Genomic DNA, 27,812 nt, shown 5'->3' on the forward strand with positions numbered 1-27,812 from the left:
TTGATATTTAGAAACTAAACATGATTTGTTGTTGTGTTGATAAATAAATGCAATAGTCTAAGCAAAAAATGCATTGAATTGCATTCAAATTGCTTTCGCCACAAATTAATTAGATTTTAATTGGCCTGCAAGTGATTTCAATTGGTTTTGCTCGTTATCTGTTAATTGCGGTTAGTCGCTTGATTAATTGTTTAGTTAATAATTGCTTAGTATATACATATATTATTATTCTATTTATTACGCGCACAGGTTGGGCAGAGATTTATTGAGTTGCACAAAAAAAAATTAAATAAATTAAAGACTTAAATTGCAAAAAAAAAAAAAAAAACGTTAGGTAATGCGTAAAAGAATCAATTTGTATGATTCCAAGAGAGTTGCACAAATCAGTCTAGGCGTAGTTAATACTATGACGCTGCTGGAGCTGGCTGAGGACTAAACCAAACTGTTGGACTCTACAGCGGGCGTAGTGTCCTGCGGCTCTGGAGCAAGCTTCGTCAGCTCATCAGCGCTCTCGTTTGCTTCGACTGATGCATCCGCATCGGCATCTGCATCCTCCTCCTCGGCCAGCGCGCTCTCCTCGCTCTCCATGTGGCGCGCCTGCAGACTTGCAATATTTCGCTCCACAGAGGCAAGCTCAGCGCTCTGCTCGGCGCTGCTGACAGCGGCGACAGTGTCGATGGTGACGCCTGTGGTACGATCGCGGCTCGGCAGTTGGCTGGGCAGAGCGCTTAAGCTGGGCATGCTGACGGGACACATGCAGGGCACAAATTGTATGCGCGTGCCGCTCTTGTCCGTCAGCGTGCTGCTGGGCTGGTAGTTGAAGTAATCCGGATACGGATACTGCGGTCGTGCGCTGTACAGATTATTAACGCGGCGACTGTACGTTGGATATTCATAGTATTGAGCTGGCAAGGACTCCATGCTGCTGCTGCTTACAGTTGGCGCTGCTGTTGTGCTGCTGGTGGTTGTTGTTGGCGCTGGCGTTGTTGTTGTCGTTGTCGTTGTGGTGGTGCTGGTGGTGGTTGGTTTTTCTGTAGTTGTTGTTGTTGTTGTGGTGCTGCTTGCTGGCGTTGTGCTCGCCGGTGCGGGCGGTGCTGTTACTTCTGGCTTGAGACCAGCAGCGGCATCGTAGCGTCTGGCTGCCGCATAGCTGGTCACTGATCCATATGGATCGTAGTGTCGCCCCGAGAGCAGCGGCGTCTGCGCAGCGCCAAAGCCAAACAGCGGCATGCTGAAGGCGTTGCCAGCCAGCGGCTGATATGTGTAGGTGCGAAAATAGGTTAACGGTATCTGTTGCAGCACCTGCGGCCGCGGCGTTACCTCGCTGCAATACGAAACACAATTAGCTGCAATCAAATGAAGTGTCAAGCAACTTACCTGGTTGCTGCCTTGGGCCACCAGAACGCGCTGCCAGGCGTAGTCAGACTGCCTAAGCTGGCCATGATCTGTAATTGAAGCAATCAATTTATCAAATATGCACTTGAAAAAAAAAGTATAAAAATAAAAGCCTGGCACAAGGACTAACGAACATACCACAACAATTTGCCACATAGTTAAATTTATTTTTGTTTTTTATAACACTGCACACACTTGTCCGTTGGTTATCCTTCAGCTAAGTAACCGAATAAAATGCACCGCACGCATGCGCAGCTGCATTTGTTCTAAGCCCAGCTGCAAGTATGTGGCAAGCTTTTATACGCTACGAAAGGCAATGGGGGGTGGGGGATCTGGCTCTAAAGTTACAGTCAAAGGCAAAAGCATCTGCCCCAGAGCAATGTTCGTAAAACATGAAAGACACAGCAGCAGGCGTAAGTTGCTGTTGTTGTTGTTGTTGTTGTTGTTGTTGTTGCTGTTGCTGTTGCTTTGATGCGTGTGTGTTGGGCTTGAAAATTAATTGCTGGCTTGGAAAATCTGTAGAGACGCTAAAGCGAAAATAAGTTTTTGGGAAATCAATAATAATAATGAACGTGCGCTTAGAATAGAAAGCCATATCATTGACAAAATGATTGAATGAATGACGTGCATGTGAAGAAGACGCAACCAATGGGGCGTGTTGCTACCCAAGGCGGCGGCAGCAGCACTGCTGCTTGCTTCGTCTATAATTTCTTTCTTTCTTTCTTTAAGCATAAAAAAAGAAAAGAGCACCACACAAGCCATGGAAATTAGCCATAAACATTTTGTGGGGCTCACAATATTTGTGTTTTGAATTTTTCTCTTCTTTTTCACACATTCGAAATTTGATTTTGATTTTGATTTGGACTCGGTATTTGGGTCAACCCATGCCACATGCCACAAACTCTTTGGCTGTCTCAATTGCCGTTTTGCAATAATTGTGGACAATAGAGTTGGGCTCGACGACGACTTAACGCCATAAACTCGCACTAAAGTGCAATGGCTATTGTGACTGGGATTGGAAATTTACTGCCATTTTTTATTGGGCGTTAGAACATTTGAGATTATTGTTAGCCAAGGGCTTTTAATGAGCGAACCTTTGGTCAAGCTCAGCTTAAGTCTATACAAAAAAAAAAAAAAACTGTTTTATATTTAAGAATCACATGCAACTTGTGTTGGCTGCTAACTCTTTGGCTGCAACATATACTTGGAGTTATAGTACTGACGCCGCTGCCGCTGCGCTGCGTTGCCGTGCGCTCCTTTATAGCTGCAAATTAAAAGTTTATTATAAGTATGCAAAGTCCTTGAAGCTGCGCGGCTACTTACAGTGAATTCAGTATAAACCAAGTGCTAGCTGCAGCTGCTGGCGCCGGCGGCTCTGCGCAATCCTGTGGCTTGCTGCTGGGACTTGCCAGCAGCTTGCCCAGCGTATAGACAGGAAATGCGTAATACTCGCGTGCCAGCGCATAGCGTGAGCTTTGACGCAGCTGTGGTGCAGCAGTGGTGGTGCTGGCTGGTGGCGCCTCCAGACTCTCATCCATGTACACGATTTGAAAGGGCGCGGCTGCAGTGCTGCTGCTCGCAGTTTGCGTTGCAGTCTCAGCTGACGCTTCCATGGAGTCAGCAGCTGCTGCTGCTGGTGCTGCTGGCTCTGTGGAGCTGACAACATAATGACGATGATTGTTGCGCACAGGCAGCAGCGCTGGCGTTGGTGGCTGCCAGCGCATCACCTCCTGGGGCGTGCGATAGGCGCTGTACTGCTGCTGCACCTGCTTGGCCTGACGCTGGCTCTGACCGACGCTGGGCAACGCTGTAATCGCCTCATGTGCATAGAAGGGTATGAGCGTTAGATTCAGCGCCTGTGCCTGCGCCTGCTTGGGCTGTCGGTAGCGCTGCAGCATGGGCTTGGGCCGAAACATGGGCGTCGCTGGCGGATACAGCACCTGGCCGGGCACGGGCTCCTGCATCGGATAGCGCTGTGCGCTCAGCATTGTGTTCAGCAGCAGCTCGCCGCGCGTGCCGTTGTAGATGAAGACGGCGCTGCTGGCAGCAGCTCCAGGCAGTGCATTGTCGCCAGGCGCAGCATCGAATATGGGCAGCGACGCTGGCTGACGTCGCTCTGCGCGCTTGTGCGACTTGGCCTGCCGCTTCGTCTGTGGCACGTAGCGCTGTGGCAGGCGCAGCTGAAGCTGACGCTGCAGACTTGTCGGCTGCTCGCTCTGGCGCAGCACAAAGCTAATGGAGCTGGGCAGGTCGCGCTGCCGCTCAGCAAAGTCCACATAGTCCGTATCAGCGTTGTGCAGTCGCTGACGCTTCATTAGCTCATCCTCGAGTATCCAGAATGGCGCAGCCTGCACGCTCAGCAAGCAAAGCGTTGTCACCACCAAATTGCGCAGCTCCATGGCCCTGGGACGTGCCTAAGCAGCAACTGGCCAACAGCTGAGCGCGCACTTGACGCTTTATAAGCTGCTTGGGCGTCAACTCGTACTTTCGTTTGAGTGCGGCGCGCAGCTGAAGTTCTCAGCGGGTCAGGCGGGTCAGTGGGGCTGACAGTTGAAAGTGGCACAAGCACAATATTCTAAATTAGTTTAGAGCCCAGCCCAGCCCAGCCCAGACTTATTTTAATTGCTCTATTGCTATTAAATTTAATTGTAATTCGTAATGCATATGAATGAAATATTTTGGCGTCCATGATTGAGGAACTAATTACAGATGTGAAGAGCCCTCGCTTGGACATGGACAGCTGTCAAAATGCGGCATTAATCAAAACACTCAAACTGATTTGTGGAATGCACGGCACTCAAAACATGCAACTAGCTGGGGCATGTGGCATGGGGCAGCCAAAGTGCCTTGCCTTGCGTTGCGTTGCTTTTGTTTTACATTTGTCGCTTCGCTTACAAATTTTTGAACAGCAGCGCGTTGTGTTTGAGAAAACAATTTAAGCCAAGTGCTGTGTGAGCGAGAAAGAGCGAGAGAGCGACAAGAACAAGTGGAACGGCTACGGCTAAGAATGGGGTTAATAGCCTTTGACAGACAATTGGACGGACCACGGGCGGTCGCTCGCTCGCTCGTGAGTTCTCACTTTGGTCAAGCTGCATTGCGCAACGGCAGATGCAAAGAGTCGGACCCAGCGTTCGAGCCAGGCTCTAAAGAAAATGGAAAAATGATTTATTAGTCTTTGCTGCCTGCTGCTGTTGGCTGTTGCATTGATCGATCAATCGGCGCTAGCCCCAAAACAAAACAAAATAAAAATAAAAATACTACTGCTGCTAATTACAAAATAAATTCATTTTCTTGCTGCCGCTTTGCCGTGAAAATGTTGCTGCAAATGTAGAATAATTGTATATGGACTAATACAACATAATTAGGCTCTGCTGTTGCTGCTGCTGCTGCTGCTATTGGCAACTTATGAGCTTTTAATTGTGTGTGGCAAGCTAAAAATATTTCAGACTGACTGACTTTGCAGCCCATAAAGCTGTTGGCGCAGCAATTTGTTGCATCAATTTGTTATAGGAATGCATTTTATGCAAATGAAAGCTGCGCTCAATCGATCTCTGCTCATATTTTCTTGTTTGTCCAACTGATTGATGCGCCGCATATAAACAATAAACTAATCAAGCGACGCAGTCGCATCTGCTGCAGACTGGACAAGCGACAAATGTGAAGCGATTCGTTTGTCTGTCTTGTCGCTTTTGTTCTGCTGTTGCTTTTGTCATATCTCAAGCTTGACATGGGTGTGGATTTTGATCGGCCTAATGGCCGCTTTGCCCAGATGCAATCCCGCAGATAAGCTAACTAATGAATGCGTTATAGCTAAATGTCTCTAGCCTAAGGTGTGAAGCTGCCTGGGCTGTTCAATAATAAGCATGGACCACCCCCAGTTCGGGAGCGTTGCTAGTATTCGATTTAAAAACTAATATTAGCTATAACTAGCAGCTGTAACTATTGCCACATTAACTTGCTATTGATTTTTATGCCTCAATTGTTTTTATGGCGGCCTAATCTAATCTTAACTAAATGCTTGTTGTGTTAGTCGTTCTGATTTGTACATTACTACAACTTTACTGCGAGAAGCTCTGCAAAGCTTTCGCTTTAGTCGATCATTTGGCGCAGCTGCTGCGCCCAAAGCTTTTCCAGCACGCGCCAAACAAATGTCGTCAGCTGTCTGAATTAAAAGCTTAGCCTCTCTCTCTCTCTCACTCTCTCTGTCGCGCCCGCACTTCCAGTTCGTCTGTAGTTATCTAGCATTTGGAATTTCAATTTTGAATTTGTCTGCTTGAGTTTTGAACTCAGTGCGAATTTGTTAGTCGGAGCGCGCGGCGGCTTCGTTTTGGTAATTTGCTTAAATATTTGCAATTTTCTGCATTTTCCTGCCGTTTTGTTTTTCTTTTTTTTATTGAGTGTCTGTGTGTGTGTGTGTTTGTCAAACTCGTTGTGACAAGCTGGCTAACAAATAATATTAAAGTGCTTGCCAGACAAAAAATTGTTAGTTGTATTGCCTTTTCTCTTTGCCTTTCTTTCATTAACTTATGTATTGTATATATCAACAAATTGCTACGTTTTTTGGCTAAGAGTGTGGGAAACTATGGCCAGCCATCATGCAGACATATCGCCGGGCAAGCGCGCCGTCTTCCAAGTGATGGCCGGCGGCTCTGCTGGATTTCTGGAAGTTTGCATTATGCAGCCGCTGGACGTGGTCAAGACGCGCATGCAGATTCAGGCGCAGCCCACAGCGTCAGTCAGTGAGGTGAGTACAACAGTCAGCTGATCAGCCAAAAGCTTTGAGCCAAAGTGCGAGCGACAGAGAGCGAGCGAGCGATTCAGTGTGAAAGGGAAAGCAAAAGAGTGTCAAGTAATCGGCTTTTCAACTTATCACAGCTACAGCGACTGAGATAGAGACATGTGTACAACATTAAAGCAACAAGCCTGATAAGCGGCCAAGAATTTGTTTAAATGAATTATTGAGCGATAACTGTGCGTGCAAAGATATTTCTGGGGAAAAATGTCATGTCAAGGTTAATTAGAATACGAAAAGAAATAAAGCAACGCGAGCGTTTTGTTGTTGTGACAAATATAGATAGATACACATACAGCTGCAAATACATAGATACACACAGCTGTATGCGTGTGTGTGTGTCTATAAAAAATAAAACACACGCGCGCACAGCTGATGATTGTTTATCTATGTTAATGCCAAAGTAAGAGCAGCAGCAATTTGCATATCGAATTGCTGACTTAGCGAGCATTCACTGTACTCTGTCTGCTGCTTGTTATCAACAAATCAAACAAATTGTTTATTATGCACTAGTGAAAGTTGCCCAAGCACTTGTGTTCATATCTTATCATAACATAAATTTAACTTAAGCTAACTTTACGCTCTCGCTCGCTCGCTTTGTCGCTCTGTCGCTCTCGCTCTCCATTTATATTTGCTGCTAAATTTCAGCTAATTTACGAGCTTAGCACATATTTAAAATAGCCGCAGCATTTCAATTAAAATTAAAATGCTGACATACATGCGTTTGCATATATTTGAACAATCTGCTGACATTATTTTGTATTTCGCAGCTGCATTACAATGGCGTCTTCGACTGTTTCGCCAAGATGTATCGCCATGAGGGACTCGGCTCCTACTGGAAGGGCCTGCTGCCGCCTGTGCTGGCCGAAACACCAAAGCGCGCCATAAAGTTTCTGGTCTTCGAGCAGACAAAGCAATTGTTTCAGTTTGGCTCGCCCACGCCCACACCCTTGACTTTCTCGCTGGCTGGCTTGACAGCTGGTCTGCTGGAGGCGGTGGCTGTGAATCCTTTTGAGGTTGTTAAGGTGGCGCAGCAGGCGGATCGGCAAAAGAAAATGGTTAGCACCTTCGAGGTGGCGCGAGAGATTGTCAAGCGCGATGGCTTTGGACTGCGTGGCCTCAACAAGGGCGTGACCGCTACAATGGGACGCAATGGCGTCTTTAACATGGTCTACTTTGGCTTCTATCACAGCGTCAAGAATGTGGTGCCCGAGTCCAATGACAACACGCTGGAGTTCTTGCGCAAGGTGGCCATTGGCTTTACGGCCGGCACGCTGGCCTGCTTCGTTAACATACCGTTCGACGTGGCCAAGTCGCGTATACAGGGACCACAGCCGGTGGCAAATCAAATTAAATATCGCGGCACCCTCAGTGCTATACGCATTGTGTACGCAGAGGAGGGATTCCGAGCTCTCTACAAGGGTCTGGTGCCCAAGATAATGCGCCTGGGTCCGGGCGGTGCCATTATGCTCCTAGTCTTTGACTATGCCTACGATTATCTGTTAACTCATCATGCATAAAACGTAGCCTACACAATTTTAGCTATTAAACGTAATTTCCTTCTTTTTTTGTACATTGAATTTAAAGCGCGCTCTTTGTTTTATTTTTGCGCCATCTGGCGCTTATTTGCTGAATTCAAGACATGAACTTGTAGCGGCTGCTCAAACCAGCAGCAAGTTTAGCAAAGACAAGCACCCATAGGTGAGTTTTGCTGTTTGCAGCTCAAACATATGGGCTCCCTGTATTCGATATCGAAAGTTCTACTAGTTCGTTTTCGCTAGCGAAAGAATTACTAAAGCACTGACTTTTGTAGTTCTTTGTGTAATAAATCTTAAGTGCTGCTTTGTTATTGCTTTTCTTTTAAACAAATTAATATACTATTTATAATATAATACAGTTTGTCATTTGTTTGCATTTCTAATACATAAGTTGTCAATTATTTTATATATTATTTGCTTTAAGCTAAGCACAAAGCACTAACTCACATGAAACTAGTTCTATTTGAAGCAATTAAATGAATTAGTTTTAAGCTGAGCTTTCTGGCAAGCTTTCTACCTAAAGCCCATAGCACCTGCTGCTGTCCAATGTATACACCTCGCCATATAAATTCCACCCTTGTTGGGCATGTTTCGGATTTAATATCGATTGCTTGCTCTAGAGCGCCGGCGCAATTGCAATCCTAGCTTGAGCACGAGGTCGTTGCCGATGTCCTTTGCCGATTGGCTTGGACGAGTAGCCACATAGCGAGTTGACGAGTTGCCGCTGCTGCTAGCGCCACTTGCAGTCGTTTGTGAGCGTTCACAGCGCAAGGTACTCCTCAAGTTTTCTTGGCGCATTCGAACCAAATAGCATAACTGAATACTGAATACTACAAGGTTGTCAACCTGAAGCCGAGCCAAGAGAGACAGTGAGATTGATAGCGAGACAGAGAGAGAGCCAGAGAAGGGAGAGCATACATACAGAGCAAGAGAGAGAGAGAGAGAGCATAGAGCAACTGCTAATCACACATATATACATATGAATAGAATTTTTTTTTTTTTACTTGTGTCGGCGTTAAAATTATTTTTGTTGTATACAGTTATGAATATTTTTTTTCAAGTGCGTGACAAATGACAAATATAAAGTGCAAAAATTGAAAACAAAACAAGAAACTCACACATTGCACATACGCAAATTTTAATTGTGTTGAACAAAAAAAGAAACAAAACTCGAAGAGCAGAACAACGAAGCAGCAAAAGTTTTTCAAATTTTTTTTATTGTTTCGAAATTAATATTTTGGCTCTTGCGCATGGCGCAGGACTCAACAGCAAGAGCGTAAGAGCGAGAGAAAGTGAGCGAGAGCGTGAGCGGTGTTGCTGTCAAGTGTTTGTGGGAGTGTGTTCGTATGTGTATGTGTGTGTGTGTTGCACTAATGCGTGCGCAGTTGTTCTAGAGCAAACGAGCGTAGCCAAGAAAATAAGCTATAAGAGCGGCAGAGAGTGTGGGTGGCAGAGAGGGGGCAAAGTATAGACCTGCGTAAAGCTTGAATAAAGATAATAGCAGCAGCAGCTTCACTGCAGCTGTTTTTTCCCCTTTTGCAGCCCTCGTTTGAGCCACAGCGCTCGCTTTTAATGAAAATAGTTTACCAAGTTGGTCAAAGCATTGTCGCTCAGGGTGCAATCGAGCGAAAGGGAATGCCAATGACGCTGCCAATGGGTTTTACCCCAAAAAGAAAAAACAAGAAAGCAACTACACCAAAACGATTATCTGTCAAAAGCGCGCACACACACTATGACACAGCCACACACACAGGCACACACATGTAAATTTATAGAAAGTATGAAGAAATACTTGAGCACGTCGTTAGTCCATTTGACATACTTAGTTGAACATCATAAGCACAAGAACTTTTGTTTGGCAATAGTTAAGCAGCAACTAAGCAGCCGCAGAATAGCGAGTGTGTGTGAGTGTAGAGACAATAGCGAGTAGCGAGTAACGTGTAAGAGCATACGCCAGAGCGTATGCTTGATGCTCTCTTCCACACACCCCGTTGCTCTCACGCTGGCTTGGGCTTGCTCTCGCTCTCACTACTACGTTCTACAATCAAATACTACGAGGCACATACACGCACGCATAGACTCACACACACACACACACATAGCGTTTTTAAGTTGACGTTGCATAGTTTTGGGGGCAGCAACACCAACTAAAGCAGTCAGTGAGGCAGCTATTTGAGCGCGGTAGAGCGGGCAGGCAGGCCTAACTAAAGCAATTGATATTTATACGCACTACTATATGTAATCTCTTCATTGTTGCTATTGTGTACTTGCAGTTGCAGTCCAAGCGTAGCCTGTAGGCAGAGCAAGCGCAAGAAACTTAACTGAATCTTAATCACAAACAAAATCTACAACTATATATGTGTTGACTTGAAAGTCCTAAGACATTTTAAAGACCCAAAAGTAAAAGTGCTTAACAAATAAATACAAAATATAAATAAAAGCCAGCAGCAAAAGAAACCAAAATGTGCGCCGCGTTGCGTCGTAATTTGTTGCTGCGTAGCCTTTGGGCCGCCATTGTGCTCATTGGCACCGTGCAGGTGAGTCATGCTAACCGAAAAATACAAAAAAAAAAATATATATATACATACATATATACATTGCACAACACACAAAACACCAGCACACACACACACACACATATACACAGACGTAACGTTAGACTAAGCAATTTGAAAGTATGCTACGAAAAATGTGCCAGCGCAAAAGAGACTCGCCTCACACACACACAAACACACACACACATAGACAGCCAAACAGACAGACTGACAGTTGGACAGCTGGTGTTAGGCGAGTGTGCGCAAATATTAGTTTAATTGAACCATTTTTTGATATATATATTTATACATGTATATTTTAGTTAAAACTAAAACAAAGCTAATGCTAACTAATGGCCAGCCAGAGTTTTGATTCTCTCTTGGCATGCATATCAAATTACAAAAACTCATAGCTCGCACTCAAACTCATCATCTAAATATTCAATATGCAAAACTCGAATGTTTATTCAAATGAATTCAGTAAAAACAAAAAAGTAGAAAACAATTTACTCTACAGCAGCAGCTGCTGCTGCTCTGCTCTGCTCTGCTTTACGTTTTAGCTTCTGTTGACGTGCTTGCCCTAACAATTTGAATACCTCTAAGCCCTCGCCGCACACACACACACACACACACATACACAGTTAGAGCGTTGAGAGCTTGCAATTTGTGGTAGCAACAAAAACCTTATCAAATTCATATACATGCGAAAGTAATTCAATGTGCCCCATAGACAAAAGACTAGCACAGGTGGCTTGGCTACCTGACCAAGCCTGAGTCCGTCATTCTATCAGTCTGACAGTCAGTCAGGCAGGCAGGCAGGTAGGCAGGTAGGCAGGTAGGCAGGTAGGCAGTTAAGCTGCTTTATAAGTTGTCCTGGGTTATATGTCAGCCCTCGGCGTTCAGCTGCTTGGAATCTTGAGCTTTTTTGTATGCAGTCTGCAATTTGTTTTTGACCAGCTCTGCCTAAGCCAGGCAGCTTTCAATGTTTATGCATATACACACACACACAAGTGGCTACATAGTATGTATGTGTGTGTGTGTGTGTGTTGCCTGATACTTTAAGTTCGCAATTCATGTTAGTTGCTGTCGCTGCTGCTGCTGGCAATTTATGAGTGACCCCTGGCACAGGCCACTGGGCTGTCACCTACCCCTGCCCCCACCACCACCAACCACAGCCTATAGACTTACCCGCAGCTCTCCGCTGGCGTTTGCCGTGCACGTTATCAGCGCCAACGCATCGCCATTGCCATTGCCATTGCTACGTCAATCTAGTTGTGGTGGTTGCTCGCTTGGCCTTTTTTTCTTTGCCTGCCTTGTCTCTTTTTCGACCCTGTAAGAGAAAATATACAAAAAGGGTCTTATATCGAATTGAACACAAATCAAAAATGTCATATAAGCAAAGCTAACAATTGTGCTAATCGAAGTTAAAGTTGCTTGCGGCTTACGCAACAAAATTTCCAACTCGCGTTGCTGGTTTTTCCAATTAATATGCACAGAGTCTCATGCTGTCGTTAGCAATGGTTTTTCGTATTATTTTTTACAGCGTATGCCTCTATGCCCTTTTTTTTCTATATGCCATTTCGAAAGGACTCAACATGGCACGCGTGTCTGACTCATGCGAGTGCAACACCCGCACCTCCGCTCTGCCCACAAAAAGCCACAACCCATACAAAGTTTAGCGCTTGCAACTGCGTATCGGAGCATTTCGATTGTCGTGGCCAACAACTGTCGACTGTAAACTGTAAACTGGTTATGGCCTGACGCTTAACGGCTGCACTGCTGACGGTTGACGGGCTGACTGGACTGTGGTTGTCAATGTTGTTAAGCCATGGCCCGAAGCCAACTGGCCTGACTGAGGGCAAAGTTTTCGTTTTCGTGCAGGCTACTGCATAAATTTATCAAATTTAATAATTATCTATTATGAATGCTTGCTGCAAGTTTGAGCTCTAAGTGAATTAAGTCCTTGCTTTGTTATAAGCCAAAGTGCTAATAAATCTTAAATGCTAAGTAAAAGCAATTTCTAAGCCTGAGCATTTATTTGCAGCAGCATTAGTAACTTTTGTAAGTAGTTACTTGAAGTGTGTTTAATGCCGAGCATTAAGCCAGCTCGCTACCTTTTCATTTGTGCGTGTGCTTGAAGCCAACAAACTTTGACTGCAGCTTGGATTATTTGCTGCTGCCGCTGCTGCTGCTGCTATTGTTGCTGTTGTTATCTATTCATATCAGTGCGATGGCAACGGCGACTTGCATTTAATCATGAGCGCATTCATTGCATTGCACTTAGTCATTGCTTCAGCAAATCCCTCCAACCCAAGCCCAGCAACTCACTCGTCTCTCTCGTCTCTCTCCGCTCGCCTCTCTCCATCGCTTATTGCATGCAACGCTATCACGAATCGTCTCATTCTTTGGCATTTGTCAGGCTTGTGCAATGCCAAACAACTTGGTCAGCGTTTGCTCTACTCTGTCGTATCCTTTGCCATCTCCATCTCCTTCCCTCTCGCGCAGTCCGAGCACTGCTTGTCCTCCAATGCACATTGCACATCGTCGTCGCCTGCAGTTCGTGCACATTCATTAGTTGTGGTGTCACAGCCCACACAGCGCGCAGCTCTGCTTACCCTAGCCCACATCCTTAGACAAGCAGACAGACACACACACACTCATACAAACAAGCTGACTGTGCACTGACCCCACATCCTTTCAATTTCCCGTCCCACTGTTAAAATCCTTTTGCTGCAGCCTTTGGCACTGCCAGCGCCTCTGCGCCTTTGTGTATGTGTGTGTGTGTGTGTGTTTTTGTGTCCTTCAGCCTCAGTTCGTTTCGTTTCGTTGCGTTTCACTTGGTTTGCTTTGGTTTGGCTTTGGCTTTTTTTTCTGTTCTGTTCCGTTTGCTTGGATTTGTTGCGCTATTTTGGTAAGCTCCTCTATATATGCATATATTTCTTTGATTTTTATGTTTAGCCTGTCCAGTTAGGACTCGATATGCTTGTGGCATGTCGCCGCCCGTCTGGGGCTACTTCGTTTGCCGCTTTTATCGCATTCATGCCCATATCCAGTTACAAAGCGTTAACGCCTCAATGGTTTTTTCGATTATGCATTTGCCTCATTTTCGAAACGTTGACAAACTCCCTGCCAATCCAACGAAAACAACTAAACGAAATGAACTGCTCAAATAAGCTGTCATTGTTTTAATGCCCTCAGCTCGAAGAAGCGAAGCCTAAGGCCGCAGCCACGCGTTCAAGCAATGCGAATTGAGCAAAGCGCTTGAGCTTGAGCTATGTGAGGATGAAAGCGTTGAGTTTGAAAAGATCACAGCTTAGTGAAAGAGACAGACAGATAGATAGACAGAGAGTGAGTGTGGCCCAGTCAGCATTGAATGGCACACACTCAAATTCTGTTTTCTGATCGTAAATTTGCAAACCTATTTTTCAATAGAAATACAAATTTCCCTCTTTGCTAAATTGAAACAAAGTAACCTGATACGCTTATCGTAGTAAGCTGTGCTACTAAGCTCATGAGCCCCAAAACATAAGCGTAGGCAATTTGCAATTTAGGGGAGCAGTTGTTATCGAGAATTTGTGCTTAACTTTTCAGGGCGCTGCGCCTCTTTCCGCCAGCACCGGAACAGAGCATTATTAAGGCTACGTGTGTGTGTGTTGTGTAGAGAGAGAGGGAAAAAAGTTTGCAATTGCTGAGAATTGGACAAGCGAAATCGTTTGGCTAGGCCATGCACATGGGTCAACAGCACTTATCCTGCGGCGGCCACAAGGTGACGATTCTACAGTTCACAAGGCGCACACACACGCACGCACACATAGAGTATCTATGTATGTGCCTATGAAATACAATACAACAGACTAAAGTTGCTGCTGCTGCTGCTGCTGCTGCTGCTGATGATGATTTGGTTGATGATAATGCTGCTGCTGCTGTTGATGATGATGATTTAGTTGATGACTCACACAATTGAGCAAATGAAGCAGAATGAATAGCAAACGAAACGAAATGAAACGAAATGTAACGTAACGTAAGCGAAAGGCAAAGACAGAGCAAAGGTGCTAAATGGATGGGTAAGGACAAAACGAAAATAGACAAAGGCATAAAAAGCAAATCGTTCTACAACAAAACCAAGCCCAAAGCCATTTTACACACACACACACACACACACACATACATACAGAGCGTGTGTGTGTGTGCGCAAGTTTAGCGTTTGAAGTGTCAAAGCGAAAATGAGAATAGGGAATAGGGGCTGCCAGCCATTTCGCTCAGGCAGCAACAAAATAAAAGGGTGCAACTTTACTTTACTTTACTTTACTTGGGCGCGATTTTAACTAATGCAAACAGCGCTAGGCACTGGCACTGGCACTGGTAGCGGTAGCGGTAGCCCAGGGCCTCATTGATAGCCGCAGCCCCGTGTGCTGGCAGTGGAGTCCCGAAAATAAAAGTTTGAGCGTTTCGCGCTTGTTTGTGCTGCACGTCTTGCCACAGTCGTGCTCTAATGTTTTATACATTTGTAAGCAAAGGCACACACACACACACAGACACAGACACAGACACAGACACACACAGTAAGTACGTGAAAGCAAAGTGTGCAGAAAAAAATTGTGAGAGAGAAAGCTTGAGGTGGCAGCCACTGTAGCAGCAGCAGGCAACGAAGCAACGAGGCAACGACAACGTGCCAAGCCAAAAATTGTGGCAGGTGCTTGAATTTGGCATTTTGTTGACTGAGCCTGAACGATTTCTCTTGTTGTTTCTCACAAGCCGCATGCATTATTTGTTCAAGTGGTTGATTTTTTTTTGGGGGGGGGTATACGCCTTTGCCAAACAAAGTCAACAGTAGTAGTATGCTGTGCATGTATGTGTGTGTGTGTATTGCTCTTAGTATGCAAGCATATGCAGTAGTTTCATTTGCTGATTTCATTTCAGTTGTATGGCACTTTTCCATGCTCTCACGTTGCCTGCAACAAATCAGGCGTAAGAAGCGTAGAGCGAAGAGTGAAAAGCGTTTCGTAGTCAGACAGACAATACGTTCACTACTTATGTATATGTAGTAGTAGTAGTAGTAGTAGTAGTAGCACTAGCAGTCAGTCTAGTCTGCTTGACTTTTCCAAACGAGTTGCTCGCTCAAATTGCAAAAGCAACTGTGCGCCTGATTATGTTATGCAGCCATTAGCTTAAACAGCTTCAGTTCACTTTGTCGAGGCCCTAGTAGTGCTCTCAAGTGCACACTGTACTACAGTAGTACTGTAGACTGCAAATTGATTTAGGTTAATCAACAAATGTTGTTAAACAACATTGCAAATGTTTCATGTGAATTGCTTTAAATTTTTCCGAAATGCCACAAGCTGTTTTATCACTTGTAATTCGCCACGTTCTTGCTCTTGCAGGCGATTTGGGATTTGGGGTAGCTTTCAAATTCCCACTTAGCGTGTACGACAAGTTGCCCGAGTTGCTGTCGCTTAAAATGCAAATAATCAAATTTTTGGCTGCTCCATAGTATATGCCATATATATTTATATATATATATATGGCGCACAAACAAGCTGCTAATTACGTGACCCAATTAATTCTAAGCACACACACACACACACACACACTTGTACAAATGGCAATCATTTTTGTTTGGTTTTAAACTTTTTTTTTGCCAACAAGGCACGCTGTTAAAGCAAAAACAAAAACCCAAAATCCAAATGTTTATTTGAAAATTTGTGCGCGCCCAATACCTTAACCCCCCCCCCCCCCCCCCCACACCACACACACACCCTGCACAACAGCGCCACTCAGCTGGTCGGGAACGGCAACAACATTTAATTTTGCTGGCTTTATTTTTTTTTTATTTTCATTTTTATTCTGTGTGCGCTACGGAAAATCCAATTTTATTTGCATTTTCATTAACAGCAAATAATAAAACGGAAATATGATTTTTATGCCATTCCCTTGCAATAACAGCCAAGCACACACACACACACACACACGCATACATATACAAATAAATGAAAGGCGACGGCAAATCCATGGCGCAGTTAATGCAGCAGGCCAGTCCAGGCCAGGCCAGGCTGCTTGAATCCTTGCGGCACGCCCACTTAAAGCGCCCACTTCCAGGCCATTACAACGTGCATTTCCGTTTTTGCTGCTTTAACTTGTTGTTGTTGTTTTTCGGATGATTATAAGCAATTTGTGTTATAAAATCGCAATATTGCATTTTTGGACTGACCACCCAACAACCAACCACCCACCCACCAACCCACTCACTGCCATTTGCATTTGCATTTCCATTTTTAGCTTGAATTGCCTGCTGCTGCTGTTGCTGCTGCTTTTGGGCTTACACTTTATGCCATTTTCTCGTTTGGCTTATTTTTCAATTGGCATAGTTTTCGCTTGCTTGGCTTTCACTTGAATGCGGCCGCCGCTGGCGCTGGCGCTCCTAAGCCTTGGCTCATGAAATAATCAAGTAAATTTAATTGTAATTAAAAAAAGCAACTCAAATGCAATGCAATGAAATGAAATGAAATGAGCAGAAAGCGAAGCGAAACAAAATGAAACGATAAGCATGCCGAGATTTTGATTGTGGGTGGCGCGGACAATCGTCCTGGGAGCCATCAAGCCCCAGCAGCTGACCCCACCAAGCACCTGCTCTCTACTCAATTTGGCAACCCTTGTCCAAACAATGGCGCCCACTCCGTGGAAAATCAAAGGCCAATACCAATTTGGAACTTCAGTTTGACACTTTAATACAATGCCGGGATGGTCGGGCTGGTCGAGCTGGCCGGGATGCTAGCCCCATTCGTATTCCCCAAATCCCATTTGGCTATCAGCACAATAACAGTCCGCAGCGGGTGCGAGTGGCAAGAGGCGAGGGTGGACTTGTGAAGTCCTTGATGTCAGAAATCGAAGAGCCAACTGCCAAACCTCAAAAACACCCAGCTGCCATTTTGAGGGCCATAAAAGTGGGCGATGCACGTCATAAGCCAAAAAATGGGGTGGAGTGGGAGTGAAGTGAAGTGACAGTGAGTCAGTGTCTGTGTGTGTGTGTGTGTGTGTGTGTTGGGTAGATCACAATATTTGTGACATAAAATTTGCTATTAAATTAAATTTTATTTGCACATTTATTCAAACAGACACACAAACACACACACACACACACACAAGCAAGCAAACAAAATAACAAAATGTATGCGCTAGTGAAATTTGGCTGCTGCTAAACTTGGACTTGAGCATACAGACTTGATGTTTGCTGTGGCTCTGGCTTGGCAGTAAATGAAATAAATATATCTTCAAAATATAGCAGCGCATAATGTTGTTGCTGTTGGCTGCACTTTAGTCAAGGGAGTCAGCAGAGTTGCTTAATATTTATGTTGCTGCCGCTGCTGCTGAAATCCCAACAAGTGCGCTAATGCACTGCCCAGTTGGCCAACATGGCTTTGACACACCTTTGGCCAAAGTGGCTTAAATATGCTGCCAGCCTGTATGTCTGTCTGTCTGTCTGTCTGTCGTGTCACACAGAGCGCAAAAAATTGCCAACGCTTTTGTAAACTTTGTACACACACACAAACGCATTTGAACTGTAGCCAGTTGGCACTTTTTGCAGCGTTGCCTGTCGCATATCGCATGTGTCTTGTGTCTTGTCTGCAGCTACACTGATCCCTCAGTGACTCTATCGCGCTCACTCTCACTCGCTCTCTCTCTCTCTGTTTTTTTGCTGTTAAGCGCGTTGGAGTTTTCGATGACTTTGCGGCTTGGCGTTCGCTCGACTGCCACATTCAACAGCAAGAGCTTGTCCAAAGGCTCACACTCTTGCTCTGCCTCTGCCTCTCTTGCTCTCTCTCTCTCTCTCGCTCTCTCGCTCTCTCGCTCTCTATGTGTGTGATGTATGCTGTATGCTATGTGTGTCCTGCTGCCTGCTGCGTCGCACTTAATAAAATAATGTTGTATGCGCTGCGGCGCATAATGGCTGACAGCGCTGTTTGTGTGCGTGTGCGTGTGTGTGCGAGTGTCAACTGTAATTGTATTTGTTGGCATGAGACACACACACACACAGGCATACGCATGCTTGGGGACTCACTCAATGCACTGTTGTTGTTTAAGTTGCCTTAATTGTTGCTGTTGCTGCTGTTGTTGCTGTTGCTGTTGCTGGCATATGCAAGTGAGTTGCTTGCGTGGGCAGCTCTGTTAAACTTCGCTGTCAGTGTCGTTGTCGCTTGGCTTGTGGCTAAAATTTGCTCAGCTATGCACAGTTGTGGCTAAAAGTTAATGGCCAGCTGAGTCAGCTCGCTCTCGCTCTCTCTCGCTTTTGTCACTTGGGCTCTATTAGGCACAAGTACACACACACACACACACACAGTCTGCTTGCTAGTTTATCGTTTAAATATTTCAAGTGCCGCCGCATGTATCATCTTGGCCCCACATGTGGCATGCGGCATGCAGCAGAACGCAGCTAACTTCATTTACAGCATTTACATTCGGCGCCAGCACAAATTGTTGTTGCTGTTGCAACTTGCCTGTTGGCGCGCATTTATGACAGCAACATAAAACTCAATTGGCATTTAAGCGCTGATTTGTGCGCTCGATTGATTAATGCGCCTGCTGTAACATCGATAAGTGTCTATCGATATACAGCCACACACACACTCACATACAAATTTTGAAGCCTGCTCTTTTTTAGCTACTTTTGGGCACTTTACGACTAGTCAGGCGTTAAATTTGATGACATCCCACATTTGACCCACATACCCCAACCCCAACTGCCAACTGCCCCTTTGCTGCTGCTGCTGCTGCTGGTCGTTGTTTATTTTTATATGGCATACATAGCTCTATGTATATATTTTTATTTTATTAGTAAGTTGCTGTGTGCAAAAATTATGGCACAACGTGTCGTATGCGCAACCAAGCAGCAACTAGCAGCAACTCCTGTCGCCAGACTCATGTGTGCTCTGTGTGTGTGTGTGTGTGTGTGCTACGCGTAGCAGCCATAAATTTACTAAAATCGAAAGCCTTGTTTTGAAAGCCAAGCATAAGCGCCCTCATACACTTGCCTTGGCGCTCGCAGCTCGTGCCCATACAAATCAAAGAGCTAGGCTAGGCTACCTTACTCACAGTCTGCCACAGTCTGCTTTGTGCTTTGTGCTGGCTACGCCCCCAACTAGAGCCTGGCTCGCCCTAGCTTGGCCCTCGACTGTGCTGCTGCTGCTGCTGTGCTGCATGTAAGCTGTGAAAAATGTTTGGGGCTGACGTATTGGCAAATAAATAAAGCGCCAAAAATAAAATACACACACACACACACACACACTGACAGCAAATGTTGTGTATAGATTTTTTGTTGTGTAGCAAGCAGGCACGCTCGAAAGTATGCTACAAAATTGTTTATAAGTCGTTTTGCCCTGCTTTGTGTGTGTGTGTGTATGTGTGTGTGTAATTTTTAACGCAAATAAAGCGCTATTGATATTGGGTGTGTACTGTAGCCTGTAGCGCACACACACACACACACAGACAGGCACACACACAGACGCAGGACACTGAAAACTGAGCGCTGTCATATTATGAGCTCTGGGCCAACGGCATAAAAACAAGTTCTTCTTTATCGCTGGCAATATAACCCTTGCCTAGCCATATATCGGGTTCGCTAGCCGTTTTAGTTTTTCAGCGCACAATGCCGCAGAGTGTGTGTGAGTGAGATAGAGCGAGAGCTGAAGAGCACTCAAAGCTCTGTGGCTCTGTGATTGAGTGGCGACTGCATCTGTTGTGATTTTGCGGTTGACAGTTAAGTTAATTTGTTTGCCAAAAGAAATAAAAAGAGTGTGCATATGTGTGTGTCAGTGTGTGTGTGTATTGGCAATCCTTTTAAATATGCCTTCTCAATGATACGGAAAATTAAGTGGTTAACACTCAAAACCAAATCCATTTAACTCAATCGCCATTCACAGTGTCCTTTTTTTTCAACGTTGTTGCTGTTGCTGCTGAACTGACACAGTTTATGTTGCGCGGCTTGCTTCAAAGTGGTTTGTGGCTTATTGCAAAATCAGTAAAGCATTAAGCTTGCCACTACATAAATTATATTGTTATATATGCGCAAATAAAAACAATGCATGAATATATAACTAGCAAATTAGCTCAAATGTGACTAGTCAGGTTTTTCTAATTTAAATTTAGGCCTTTTGCTGCTGCTGTTGCTGTCAATAAGCTTGACACGTTTCTGCTGCTGCTGCTGTTAACTGCCCAAAAGGAAATAGCAGAGCACAAATGATTTTGTTTTCATTTTATATTTAATTTTTTGTTTATTTTTTGGGGTATGTCGCTCGACAAAAGCCAAATGAAATGTGTTCTAGCGACAGACAGCAAGAGAGTGAGAGCGAGTGAGTGTGAAACGTTTGTATTGTGCACACGGAAATGGGATTTTCCGCTTGGAGTTTATGATCTTTCGGGGCCTGTTGCCATAGCTCGGCACAACATAATGGCAGCGAGCATGAACCTTTTAGAAATTTGCATGTCGGCATACAGACATACTATATATATATACATATGTATAATGGCATAATATAGTAAAAGTTCTGCTGCAAAAGCTTGCGTTGAGTTTTATGGCTTAGACCAAGCTAAAATTAAATCAATGGCCTAGAACAGAGACATACACAGCAGCAGCAGCAGCAGAGGCAGCAGCAGCAGCAGCAGTGAGGTCAGCTTAGGGACAAGTCCTTTTTACTATGACAGCGTTTAAATCAAATCAAAGTCCATGTGTAATGTGTGTATGAAATATGAATGCAAATGAATGTAGCTATATTTAAATTAAATATATACACTATATATATAAATAAATTGTTTTGTCTGTGTGTGTGTGTGTGAGTGCTTACCTTAGCGCTTTGGGCACAGCGCGTAACTTTCTCAAGAGTTGCTAATGCCAGAGTTTTATCTGTGCCTCGCTTATGAGCCTCCAGGGCTTCAGTTTCAGCTTCAGCTTCAGCTCTCTCTCTCTCTCTCTCTCTGTCTCTCGCTTCTGCAGTTGGCAAAGCTTTCAGTGTTTGTTAAACTTTGTTACTGCCTGCCTCGACTGGCCTTGTGCTGAAATATATATATAGAAAAATATATGTATAAATATACGTATACGTAATTTTTGGCAGGCTGCTTGGCTAAGGTAAGGCATGAGGTGAATTGCTTTTGTGGTAGCTCTGCCAGCGGCAATTTCACCACACGCTCCCAAAGTCCAACTTCAAATGCGAACGAGCTGAGCGCCTGAGCGCTCCTCGTCGTTGACTATTTTACACAAATTATTTCGAATTGCCACTGCTTGGCCTTTGCCAACGACACTTTGCCCTCGTCTAGAGTCTGCCACTGTGTCTTATGCTGCAATGTATACACTTGTATATATATTTATGTATGCGTGTGTGTGTGTGTGTGTGTGTGTGAGTGGAATATTTGGCAACGACTATGCGCAGCAGCAACAAAAAAGAAAACCAATTTTCAGGCATTTATTCAAGTCGCTTTCATTATTGTTCAACTGTAGCGTTAGTTGAAAATTTAATGGTGTGCGTAGTCGCCATTGCTGCTGCTGCTGCTCTAGGCGACTGCAACACGCGCTGGTGTGCGTGTGTGTGTGTGTGTGTGGGTGCCGCTGGCATTCACGTTGACAGTTGCGTGGCGCAACGCAAACTCAACGCTCAATATTCTGCTGCTGGGTTATTGTATAACTTTGTTACGTGGGGTTTGCGTTCTGGTTGTGCTGCTGTTGTTTATTTTAAATACGCTGCAAAATTAACTTTTATGTGCGCTTAATTTGCACACAAGTTTTACGGTTGCTGCTGCTGCTGCTGCTGTTGCTGTGAGTTAAATGTTGCTGTTGTAAATTGCGCTCGTTGTCTTAATTAGTAAATTTAAGCAATTTGTTAGTCAAGCTGCGGCAGTTGGGGGCTGTGTTGAAATTTCAAATGTTGTTGCAACCACAACTCAAAGACACACACACACACACACACGCACACAAATGCAAATACACACACCTGTTAGTCACAGTTGAAGCGACTGTCAGTCACAGGCATTGCCGCAATTGGAATTTACGTATGTGGCACAGAGTTGTTGAACAACAGCAACAGCAACACTAAAACAACAACAACAACACCAACAACAACAACATTGTTGCTGCTGCTGCGGCAAGGCAGTTATCGATTTTATTTTATTGACACAAAAAATTGCGCCTTGAAAATATATGCAATGTAAAAAAAATTGAAAAATATATATGACAACAGCAGCAGCAGCTTGGGGTGCCATGGATATGTGGCAAGGCAATGGGGCTGATGAGCAGCAGCAGCAGCAACTGGAATGGGAAGTTACTGGGGGCATGCTTGTGAAATAACAAAGCAGATAAGAGTCATAAAAACGCACACACACACACACACACACACGCACACAAATACAGTTGAGCAGCAGCAGAGTGCCACTGACAGACAGACAGACGAACTGACGTAGCAGCAACTTTGGGTGAACGCGTTGGGCTTATTCGAGTAGCACAGACGCAGTGAGTGCGAAAGAAAGACAAAACTAACGATTATGATGATGATGACAAAAGCAGCAACAGCAACAGCAACAGCAGCAGCAGTAACAGCAACAAGGCAGACGTCAGCGACAAAAATGCCAAAATAAATGACACTGCGACAAAGTAAACTTCCTACGGCCTGGTAAAAGAGCTAACCAATCTACGCCCACAGCAACACCCACCCACGTGCCCCCGCAGATGCTGCTGCTGCTTAAAGCATTCATGAAATGAGCAGCAGAAAAGAAAGCATAAAATAACGCGACATCAGAGAAAGGAAATTACGCTTGGGTTTGGGGCATTTGTCTCGACCATGGGGTTGTTGCCTGCTTCAAACTGCGTCTGTATGTGTGTGACTGTGTGTGTGTGTGTGTTTTTTGGTGTATTTGCAGGCAATGCAGACTTTACAGGCAGCGCCGCTAAGCAGACAAAGTCACAACAAAGCCATTTCAAGATGTCTAATGAATGAAGCTACAGCAAACACAACAAAACAAAACAAGAGCAAGAGGCTGTCAACCCTAAGCGGACAGCATAGTAGTGCCTTAGACAGTTAGACAGCAATGTGGGGGCAAATGAAGTGCGGCGCTTGTTTATCGATAAAGTTAGAGTAGAATTCAAAATTTAGAAATTCATAGCGCAACGCTCTTTAGCTGTTGCCATGCCAACTATTGTGCAGCTGAATAGTAAGCAAGGCGTATACGCAATTTATTGTGCCTACGCATTGATATCAGAGAAAGAGCATTACCGCTAAGCAGCTTAGGGACTTCCATATCTTTATTGTAGCAGCAGCCATTGTAGTTGCAACATCAAGTTGCATACACTTTGTAATTGGCTGCCATTCAAGTGTCCAACTGTAGTTAAAGCGTGCGCAGCATTATGCGAACTTGTTAATGTGCTTACAGCAACAATAGCGAGCGACAGCGTGTGATGTTGATGATGTTGGTCGCTGGCGTCACTAAAAATTATGTCAATTAAACTTAATTGTGCTAATTTTGAAGCACCTTACACTTTGTTGCTGGGCTGCCGCTAAAGCGCTTAAAATGCATGTAAGAAATATAAATGAAACACATGCGCACTGCAAACTAAAAACTTTTGCATTTCTTGCGCTTCGAATTTATTTTTTATATTTTGTGTGCGTTTTTATCTGAACTGCAAGTTTTGTAACTATTGTTGCTGTGCTGTTGCGCATAATGAGCAATGGCTGGACAGCAGCACAAGACGTATACATATATATATATATATATATATATATATATATATATATGTGTGTATATAAGCGTGTGAAGTAAGCGAAAACTTTAAACTGCAAAGTTTAGTGAGGCTTTTGTGCAAAAACGCACTCAAAACTACGAAACTTGCATTTGCAGCAAAAAGGTGCAAAAGTTCACAGCTTAGAGTTCATAAAGCAGCCAAGCAGCAGCAGCCAAGCAGCAGCCCCAGTTTCATTTAGTTAAATGCGCTGCTGCTGTTGTAATCGAAGCAAGTTGCTGCGCTCACTGGGGGTAGATAATGAATTGCTGACTGCCTAACAGACATTGCCATATTAATTAATATGGCTGCTAGCAGCTGTGCTACTAACTTTTTAACACTGCTACATTTGTGTGTGTGTGTGTGTGCATTTTCTACTATTTACACAATTTGTTAGCGTGGTCAGTTCATTAAGAGCGTTGGCATGTCGCTTTGGTATGCCAAGCATTTGGCAGAGCAAGACGCAATTTTTTAATGGCAGCAACAGCAGCAGCAACAGCAGCAGCAGCAACAGCAGCAACATAGATAAAATTATTGTGCGGTCTAGCGTACACACACACTATACACACTTAAGTATAAAGAATTTAATTAAAGTTCATTTGCTTGCCCGTTGCCGTTGCCGAAGACTCAACTCTGTCTCAAATAATTGCACTTCATCATCATCATTTTAAGTCCCACTGTGCATGTGTGTGTTTGGGTCTTAAGACTTTTACTTTGCCAGCAGAGTGCTTCAACCCCCAACAGGGCGACCCATTAACATATATATGTGTGTGTATGGGTGAGCGCATATGTAAATAAACTTCAATTTGCAGCTACAAAAATGTCAACAACATTTTTTAAATGTTTGCTTATTATTTATGCAGCTAGGTTTTTTACCATTTGCAATTAAATTAGTTTTGCTTCACTGTGCTGCACTTAGTTAAGTGTGACACACACACACACACAGCTGAACTGTAACTCTTTCCCTGTCAGTCAGTTTAATTCGATACACAGCCACAAAGTTCAATGGGCAGAAGTTGTTGCTACGTTTTTTGTGGCGTTTGTGGCGCCTCAACAACATTTTGCAAGCTCAACTGTCTTCGCAAGCAGGCAGCAGCAAAAAAGTTTAAATTGCACTTACTTGCTAATACGCTCACACTCGCTCGCGTACTTGCTGCTCAACACCTTGGCCAAATTGCGCATACGCCACATGTGTCGAGTTGAGTTGCGTCGCGTCGAGTTCAGTGCAGACTTTTGCATGCGCTGCGTCTGTTTGTAATTTATGCACACACACACACACACGCAGACTGTTGATGTGTATGTGTGTGTGTGTAATTCATTGACTTCATTTTACAGAGATAATGAGAAAAACGCAGAGCGCAGCGCATAACAAGCACTAAAGCAAAGCAAAGCTAAGTCGCTACAAAGTTACAAAAGGTAGCAGAGACAACAGAGAGAGTGCAAAAGCTGAAGCTGAAGCTTTAGCTAAAGCCAAAGCTGACTTAATGAACATTGCAAGCAAAACGAAGCGCAACGAAACGAGCAACGCAAGTCAATACTAGTGCTTAGCTATGTATGCGTGTGTGTGTGTGTGTGTGTGTGTGTGTGTAACTAGTTTTGTAATGAGTGTAAAATCGCCGTTTATCAAAGCTACAATTGCCAGCTGTTGGCAATTATCGTTGGCTTAACCTTAGCTTTGACTCTGTGCAGCAGCAATGCAATTAGTCGTTGAGTGCTACTCGCTCTTACTCTCTCTCTCTCTCACTCTGTCTCTCTTTCGCTTCTTTTGCTGTGTGTGGCCTGAGGCCAGCTTATACTTATCGCCAGGCTTAAGCTTACAGTTATGGCACTCTTGTGCAAATCTGCAGCTTGAGCTAAGCCCCAATCACTTCAATAGTCTTTCAATAGCTGCACAACCCACACACACACACACACAGGCAGCTTTAATATTGTGCACACAATAAATTATGCAAAGCACTCGCATACTTTTTACTTTACAAATACGTATACTTTATATATTGTGTGTGTGTGTGTATATAGACAGGATATTAAGCGGTTGGCTTGCGCTACGCAACTTGGCTTGGCAAATGATTAAGCATCAAAGGTTTGCAGCCAACACTGCTGCCAAGGTAAGGCAAAAAGTGAGAATATAAATTGAAAAAGCTTTTCATTTGGCTTACGCTTGCGATTAAAATGAAAACAGCAATGGCAATGCCAACGAAGCTGGAGCTGGAGCTGGAGTGAAGCGCACCGTTGTAAGCGGTAAGCGTTAAGAAGTAGAAGCTTTGCCAATGCGCAAAATGTGAAAACGTTGTGGGCTGTGGTAATGGAGCTTGCTGCCTGATTGTGGGTGGATGACGAGGTTGCGTGCATCAACAGAATGAGAATTAGTCGCTGTCAGGGCAAAAGTTTTTGTTGCCTGCCTGTCGAGCGCTCAAGTGTTGTCAAAGTCGCCATCTTGGAACACGCACGAGCATGCTCAAAAACGCTCGCTCTCTCTCTCTCTCTCTCTCTCTCTCTCTCTTTCTCGCTAGTGCTTGCTCATTCGCACTGTTTATGCTACAGCGTGTGGCTGCTTCCGGTTTCAATTTGTTTTTGACGCAAGCCAAAGTTTTTGCCAAAAAGTATGCAACACTCACACACACACACACATGCCATATGTATGTATGTTGTAGGCGTGGCCGCCCATGAGCTGACTAAAAGGTTTTTGCAACATAAAAAAAAAAAACGAAAACCGACTCCATCCACACACAGCACTGAATGTTACTTAATTAGTTTTTACACTTAATTGAATTGCAATGCCTCGTCATGGGCGCACAACGCCCAAAAGCTGGCAACAGCAAACTTTCATATACATAGCCATGCAGCTGGGCAGGCCAACAACCAACTGTCGCTTAGTTTTCATAATAATCCACACTGCATTGTGTTTGGCTGTGTAAACTTTTCAGCTGCCAATGCTGCCTCATCATGCGTTTTGTGGCCAACTGTACTCGACTCGACTCAACAAACAACAAACGAACACAAATGCAAATGCATAGCACACTTATATTTAAATATTAAATCAGCTTGACGTTCTTATTGCAAAACAAATTGTTTTTGCTGAATAAAATGCCAGCTGAATTGTAATTCAAAGGCAGCTCATAGACACACACACACACACACACAAAAGTATATAGAGTGTGTATATAGATAATACAGGCAAGCACTTTGGTGCTTTAGTTGTGAGCTCGTAAAATTAATCATATTTATAATGGCAGCGCTTTTGTTTTTGTTTTGCACTTAAGCCCCAACAATTTGTGGGCAGCTTAAAATTTTGTTTTTGGCCAGCATTTTAATGCGTTGCATTTTAGGGCCACACACACACTAATACATGTTGGCCTTGCCTACCACATCCATAACTTTAAAACCCAAAACGCATGCGAAGCATTCGCGTTGCGTAATTTTGTTAATTACTTTGCTCATTCAGTTTAATTTTAACTTTAATTTATTTTTTGGCAGCTTTCAACTGTTTATGCTTAATTTAACGCCGCTTGTTGTTGTAACATTTGTGTGCAATTTGGATTGCCAATCGATAACTCATTATTGCTGCCTACTCGGCCATTTGCTTTTCACGCTGAGCAGCAGCAGCAGCAGCAGCATCATTAGCAGTGTCTTCACAGCCATTAAACGCACATGACAATTTCAAATTTTGCCCCAGCCATGCGCATGCTACACTCAATTAGCTCAAAAAAAAAGCAGCAAAAGCAATTTGATGCTGTGACCTGCGCCAAATTGACAAAAATAACAGAGCAAAAAAAAAACACAAAGCTACGTGCTCGTGC

At 44.2% G+C, this 27,812-nt stretch overlaps 4 protein-coding genes across 8 annotated transcripts in view; 2 read left to right on the top strand and 2 right to left on the bottom strand.

Moving 5' to 3' along the window:
* Positions 1–432: 432 nt before the first annotated feature.
* On the bottom strand, positions 433–21,172 carry LOC108604977 (endochitinase A). The gene is made up of 4 exons (XM_017994546.2): positions 21,095–21,172; positions 11,448–11,589; positions 1,378–1,445; positions 433–1,324 (listed from the first exon to the last, which is right to left on the bottom strand). Exons 3-4 carry the CDS (start codon positions 1,440–1,442, stop codon positions 433–435), a joined length of 957 nt encoding a protein of 318 aa, XP_017850035.1. The 5' UTR covers positions 1,443–1,445; positions 11,448–11,589; positions 21,095–21,172.
* Positions 2,575–3,794, bottom strand: LOC108604978. Its single transcript, XM_017994547.1, has 2 exons — positions 2,719–3,794; positions 2,575–2,659 (listed from the first exon to the last, which is right to left on the bottom strand). The coding sequence occupies exons 1-2, from the start codon at positions 3,792–3,794 to the stop codon at positions 2,575–2,577; spliced, it is 1,161 nt and encodes a 386-aa protein (XP_017850036.1).
* LOC108606619 (mitochondrial 2-oxodicarboxylate carrier) lies at positions 5,711–7,767 on the top strand. 2 transcript variants are annotated; one of them, XM_017996902.1, is made up of 3 exons: positions 5,711–5,725; positions 5,965–6,139; positions 6,958–7,767. In XM_017996902.1, the coding sequence occupies exons 2-3, from the start codon at positions 5,978–5,980 to the stop codon at positions 7,705–7,707; spliced, it is 912 nt and encodes a 303-aa protein (XP_017852391.1). In that variant the 5' UTR covers positions 5,711–5,725; positions 5,965–5,977; the 3' UTR covers positions 7,708–7,767. The 2 variants fall into 2 exon arrangements, with proteins under 2 accessions (XP_017852391.1, XP_017852390.1); XM_017996901.1 differs by lacking the exon at positions 5,711–5,725 and having other exon boundaries at positions 5,828–6,139.
* Positions 8,490–27,812, top strand: part of LOC108606618 (amyloid-beta-like protein) — a 38,073-nt gene continuing 18,750 nt past the window's right edge. For 2 of the 4 annotated variants that reach the window (XM_017996893.2, XM_017996900.2), the window contains exons 1-2: positions 8,491–8,562; positions 9,999–10,262. In XM_017996893.2, the coding sequence (XP_017852382.1) occupies positions 10,188–10,262 (75 nt within the window). In that variant the 5' untranslated portion in view covers positions 8,491–8,562; positions 9,999–10,187. Of the gene's footprint in view, positions 8,563–9,998; positions 10,263–27,812 lie in introns of all 4 variants that reach the window. The other 2 variants (XM_017996899.1, XM_017996897.2) reach the window with 2 other exon arrangements.

The sequence above is a fragment of the Drosophila busckii genome, chromosome X (assembly GCF_011750605.1).
Source record: "Drosophila busckii strain San Diego stock center, stock number 13000-0081.31 chromosome X, ASM1175060v1, whole genome shotgun sequence".
In the NCBI taxonomy this organism is placed as follows: Eukaryota; Metazoa; Arthropoda; class Insecta; order Diptera; family Drosophilidae; genus Drosophila; species Drosophila busckii.